Genomic DNA, 5,922 nt, shown 5'->3' on the forward strand with positions numbered 1-5,922 from the left:
TTAGTCCATGGGCAAGGGCTCAGGAGGTCCTGGCTGGGACATGGCAATTCAGAGCATGGGTCTGACCTCAAATACGCAGGACATACTTGCATCCTCAGAAGATGTGTGGTCCTGGGCAACATTCTGACCTCTCTGAACCTGTTTCCTTACCTGTACAGTGGGAATAAGGATGCCCCGGGTGATGGGACGCTAACAGGCGTCAAGAGGACTTGTCACTGTCGAGGTGGGAGGAAGTGGGGTTGGTGGCTGCATGCTAACACACCAAGCCCTCCCCTTTCTAGAAGAAGGACGTGCGGATGCTTCGCTTCATTCAGGAAGTGAACACTACCACCCGATCCTGCGCTCTCTGGGACCTAGAGGAGGACACAGAGTACATCGTTCATGTGCAAGCCATCTCGATTCAGGGCCAGAGCCCAGCCAGTGAGCCTGTGCTCTTCAAGACCCCACGCGAGGCCGAAAAGATGGCCTCAAAGAACAAAGGCAAGCCTGGGGCATGCTAGAGTCCTAGGGTGAAGGGTGAGTTAGGTGAGGGAGGTTGGGCAGAGCAGGAGCAAAGACAAGCAACTCCAGAGAAGAAGGTTTGCTTTAGGGCCCCCAGAAGGAGACTGGTATGCAGACTTTCTCCTTTGAATTGAGTTCAAAGCCCCAAACAGCTTTCACCCTGTTCCTGGATCTCTTTACATTGGGCAAGTTGGCAGTGACAGAGGCACTCCTTGCTGTGGGCATGGCCAGGGAGGAAAGGAGCCCAGGACTAGCCTATCTCTCCCCACAGATGAGGTGACCATGAAGGAGATGGGGAGGAACCAGCAGCTGCGAACGGGTGAGGTGCTGATCATTGTCGTGGTCCTCTTCATGTGGGCAGGTGAGTCAGGCCTCCAGGTCCTTCTTTACTGACTCTTGAGGAAGTGAGAACCTTAAGCAACCCAACTGTCACCCAGGGTAGGGGCTTGGGGATGTCTAAGACCTGCCTGGCTTCTCTTAGGGCTAAATCCCTTCTCTAATCCCCTCTACACAACATTTTGTTTCCATCTTGTATGTGGTGGGCACTTACTTGCCTTTTTCCTCTTGGAAGTGGTCCAGCCTTCCAGGGTAGCCATAGCTACACTCAGTGTGCTTCCTCCTCTCCTGGGATGCTGGACCTCCGAGGGTTGTCAAGCATGTCAGAGGCACCCATGCCTGACCTCAGACTTGGAGCCCTCTCCGTATCTACCTCTTCCACGTGCAGCTGAGCTGCGGCCATGCACATCCCCCACGCACTCACAGGAATGGCTTTCCTGCCTTTGTGGCCCTGCAGCACACTGTCCTTCTTTAATCCTTATGGGTGGGCTTGTGATACTCTCTCTTCTTCCTAATCTTTCAACTCCCTGAGGATAAAGTCCAGATGTCATTCGTCTCTATATTCAATGCACTGGCAAGCATTGACCAGCCGTTCCATTGGAGAGTGCAAGTGTTACTCTTGACTAGGAAGAGCCGTATGCTTGCAAGGAACATGGGCTAAAACAAGATTGTGCTTAGCTATAATTGAAGATACTGAGCACTATGGTAGTTCTAATGTGGGGGACAGGGCTGGAGAGATGGCTCCAAGATTAAGAACGCCTCCTGATCTCCCAGAGGACCCCAGTTCAGTTTCCAGAATCCATATCAGGTGACTCACAACCACCAGAAACTCCAGTTCTAGGAGAATCCAACACTTTTGGCCTCTGTGGGTACCTGCACCTACATCACACACAGACACACACACACACACACACACACACACACAATTAAAAATAAATTAACTTAAAATAGCATAATATGAGAACAGAGGAGATGAGGTCAATTCTGGAGCTAGAAAGTAGGGGAAAAACAACATGGCGCTGGAGTGAAGGTGTAGCCCAGTGGAAGAGTGCTTGCCCATCATCCACGAAGTCTTAGGTTCGATTTCCAACCCCGAAAGCACAGGACCAAAGACTGAGAACAGAGGGAACATGGGAGTTGAGCTATGAAGGCTGAATAGAAGTTAACCAGGCATCCAACAGAGGATGCTTGTTTGGGATAAGAGGTTCGAGAAATAGCAAAAGATGCTCACAGACTCACTCAGTAGCTGCAGCCTAGGAGAGAAGGTGGACAGTTTGGGAAGAAAGGGAGGGGAGGCTGGAGGCTAGAATTTCTAGAGAGATTGGAACATCTCGCTCAAGCCTAGTTAGTACGGTATTTGAAGGCAGACTCTGTTGAAGAAGCATTTGGGGGGAAAAGGGTTTCTTAGGCACACAGAAAAACAGGCACTTGAGAAAAGGCAGGACGACAAGGGCTACATGGAAAGGGAGGTTTAAGTATGGTACATTATTAGACTCGGCACAGACAGTGTTTATGTAATCATAACAATATAAACAGAGAAGTAACCCAAACTTGTGGCGGGCGTCTCTTAGGATGTTAGAGAGAGATGTCGGAGCGATTGGGCTTTATCCACTATGGTGGGAAGTTGAAAGCTCTCCAGCAAGGGTCGAGAAAGAACGTTAGAGTGGTACACACCTCGAACTGGAGTTAGCAGTGTGAATACTATCCATGTTACTGAGCTGATAGTAGACAGTAACAGGCTCTGCATAGCACCTCCTAGCTGCACCATGGCGTGAGCTTGAGTTAAGGAAACTGTCACACCAGTTCGCTCCCCTTGTACCCTGGGACTGATAATAATAGGTTGGAATTGTAAGGATCAAGTGAGATTCGCTACGTCCATGCACAGCACAGGGCCTGGCATGTGCTCGATAAGTGCCATGATCATTTCTGTGGTAGCTGTCAAAGGCTTAAAGAAAGAGTAACAACAGGAAGGCATGATCAGATCCATGCTGCGGGGGATGGGGGGGACCAGCCCAGCAGCGATGATATAGATGGCTGAGGGCCAGGTAGGTGGGAAAAGGAGCCAGAGGCTGGAGGGGAGGCTCAGCAGCCATGCAGAGGCCATTCAGGGACGGCAGCAAGCACTGGAGGGGACACAGCAGTCGAGGCGAGAACTCAGACTGCCCCTGTCTTACTTCTTAGGTGTGATAGCTCTCTTCTGCCGCCAGTATGACATCATCAAGGACAACGAGCCCAATAACAACAAGGAGAAAACCAAGAGTGCATCAGAAACCAGCACACCAGAGCACCAGGGTGGGGGTCTCCTCCGCAGCAAGGTGAGGGGAACACCTTGGCTTGGTGGGTGGCCCTGTGCCTTAAACATCTGTAATCTGTAGTCCCTAGACTGCAGGAGGGAAGGGGTCAGCTCAGGGCCTGGCATGGCAGCAGCTGGGCAAAGCCAAGCTTGGCTGCTGCCTCTGTGACACAGAGGACACTGCAAATTGATTTTGGATCCTTGCCTTTTGCAGAGTGCCAAGGGCCAGTGTCTTGTGTGTGTGTGTGTGTGTCTGTGTCTGTGTGTGTGTGTGTGTGTGTTTAAGACAGCCAATGGGAAACAAAGAGTTCCTGATTGGGACAGCAGGCGTGCCTGGGGCAGTGTTTTACCTCAGTATCTTCACTTCCTCTTTTACGAAAACAGATATGAAACCTTTTCAGTGCTTGCTCTGAGCAGCACAGAAGTCAGTAGAGAATGCGAGAGGACCTCACTGTTCTGACGATGATTGTCCAACACGCATCTGGCCCTCTCTGCGTCTCCTCCCACCTTCATCTTCTCTATCATCAGGCTTATTATCTTCTCTCTTGGCTTCTCTCTTTCTGATATCGGTTCCTGAAGCATCTAACTAACCCCTAACTCCAGGAGCACCTCAATAATGTCCGTGGCTGAGGCTACACCCAGAGACAGAGCTGCAGAATAGAGGACCCAGCCGGAGGGATGCCATTACTGGGGGTAGGCTGGGTGCAAGGGCTCTTGGCACAGGACTCACATCTGGGTCACTCAGCTTGACCGAAGGCTGTGTGTGAAAAGGGAGAAAGCCAAGACTTCCAGGGCTATTCTTTTTGTTTCTGTGAGGGACAAGAGCCTGGCTTTTAGGCTGCAGCCCCTTTCTCCTCTGTCCTGTTTCCTACTTTACAAGAGATTCATTCGACAGGCTCGGGGCAGTTCTCTTGTTCCCTTCCTGGTTTCCAAACAAGCTCTCCGTGAACATCATCAAAGCATGGATACCCTCGTCTGCAGGTGATGGGCTTCCTCCTCCGCTGGTCCCTGTCCTTCCTGGGCACAGCGTGGAGGCTGTGAAGTGGAGGGGGCACAGCTAGCCACAGTTTCTCCTTTTCCCCATCTTAGTCTGACGAAGGAGGCTGAACTGCAAACCCAAACTCTGCAAAAAATCAAATAAGCCACAAAGCTAGAAGGCTGCACCCCGTTCTGAAGAATGCACGAGTACATGAGAGAGTCCTGCCTTACTTCTCCTGGACTGGCTTCCTCTTCGAGAAAATGCACAAAGCTCTGGGAGAGAGCAGATACCAAGACTAGCTGGAGCTGCATCTGTCAGACCAATGGGACCAGAGAGGCTGCAGGGCTGCCTGCTTTTCAGGTCCTGACTCCATAACTTTCTGGATCCAGCCACTAAGGGCATCTATGGTATGAGGTGCACCTTTGCAAATGTGTATGCTGCCAGTTGTTTGGACTCTTGGAAAACACCATTAGAGGGCTGCACTCCAGGATGTAGACGGCTCTGCCAAGGCCCAAGATGTTTGCTTACATCTATCTTGCACAAAGATAGATCTTTGTGGTGACATCATCAGCGTGGAGTTTTAAGAAGCTCTGGAAGGTACTGCCCGCTTTTAAAGGAAGTGCCTCGACTGTGGCAGCAGTGTCAGCTCGGAGAACTGAAAACATCTGCATCCTACAGCCTCACTAAGCTGCTGGAAAGCAGGTCACATCAGACAGGAAGAGAACAGCCACTGTCACTGCTGGCCTGGGGGCCTTTGGATCTCACCATCTCATTCAGGGTCCTCTGAAAGTTATCCAGGGTTCTCATCTACTTATCTACTTCCCTAGAGCTTGAAGTGTAAAGTGACAGCTAGTGCGCTCTCTCTCTCTCTCTCTCTCTCTCTCTCTCTCTCTCTCCTCCCCACCCCCACCTCTCCTCTCCTCTGCCCCTTCTTGGTTTAAAAACAAAAACAAAAAAAGGTGCTTGATGAGGCAGCAGACTGAAGCACCATGGCTGCCAAACGCCTGCACTGGAAAAGGTGGACTCTACATCTTCCATCGGTCGCCAAGGTAGTGTGGGAGGCTGTTCCCAGCACATAGTAGGTGCTTGGTAAAATATCTGTGGTACTGAATGATGAGCACAGGTGCCCAAGTCAGAGCTGAAAGCCATCACCCAATGACTGCCCCTTCATTTGGGTCTCTAACAGCTCTCAAAGCTGGGTCAGCCACCACTCTGCTTTCTCCAACTGCAGTGGCACAGGAGAGGAGACAGCCGGGTAAGGGCAGATGTCAGCAATACTAAGGGCTTCCTCCTGGGAGGGAATGAGGTTCCACTCACTGTCTCGTGACTTCCATCCCTGCTGAACGGGGGCTGCAAGGCCAAGGCTCCTTAAGGGAGGTCCTTACCTCCAACCCAGTTAGAGCAATAACCACTTTTTAAATGTAAAATAAAGACAAATGAAAAGGCACATCCTCGTCTTTTGGTAAATGCCCAAACGTTGCCCTCTTTTTCTGGCAATTGGCAGCAAGTCAGGATGTGTGGAGGAGGGAATCAGTTCTCTTCCATTTTGGCCTGCAGCTTCTTAGGGACATGCCTGCCAGCCAAGCTGGAGCTGGAAGGGAATTCTCGAACAGATGGGGGTGCACGTGTAGGGGAAGAAAATAGCTGCTCTAGCATCGTCTCTCTGAGGCTCCTCTCTAAGCTCTGCCTGGGCTGCCTCACTACATAGGTATGCAAGCGTCTGCTCAGCTCTTAAAACAAAGGGTTTTCCTCCCTGGATAGGGCTGGGTGCTTATTTCTGTCAGAGGGCCGTGGTTCTTATCTGGGGTGGGGG

The 5,922-nt window shown here is 51.1% G+C and overlaps 1 protein-coding gene across 1 annotated transcript in view; it reads left to right on the forward strand.

Annotated features, from left to right (window-relative positions):
- Nucleotides 1–5,029, forward strand: part of Fndc5 (fibronectin type III domain containing 5) — a 7,090-nt gene extending 2,061 nt beyond the window's left edge. The window contains exons 3-6 of the mRNA XM_028759956.1: nt 282–480; nt 773–862; nt 3,019–3,152; nt 4,220–5,029. Of these exons, the coding sequence (XP_028615789.1) occupies nt 282–480; nt 773–862; nt 3,019–3,152; nt 4,220–4,237 (441 nt within the window). The 3' untranslated portion in view covers nt 4,238–5,029. The remainder of the gene's footprint in view (nt 1–281; nt 481–772; nt 863–3,018; nt 3,153–4,219) is intronic.
- Nucleotides 5,030–5,922: the final 893 nt, after the last annotated feature.

The sequence above is a fragment of the Grammomys surdaster genome, unplaced genomic scaffold (assembly GCF_004785775.1).
Source record: "Grammomys surdaster isolate TR1022 unplaced genomic scaffold, NIH_TR_1.0 126313, whole genome shotgun sequence".
Taxonomy (NCBI): Eukaryota; Metazoa; Chordata; class Mammalia; order Rodentia; family Muridae; genus Grammomys; species Grammomys surdaster.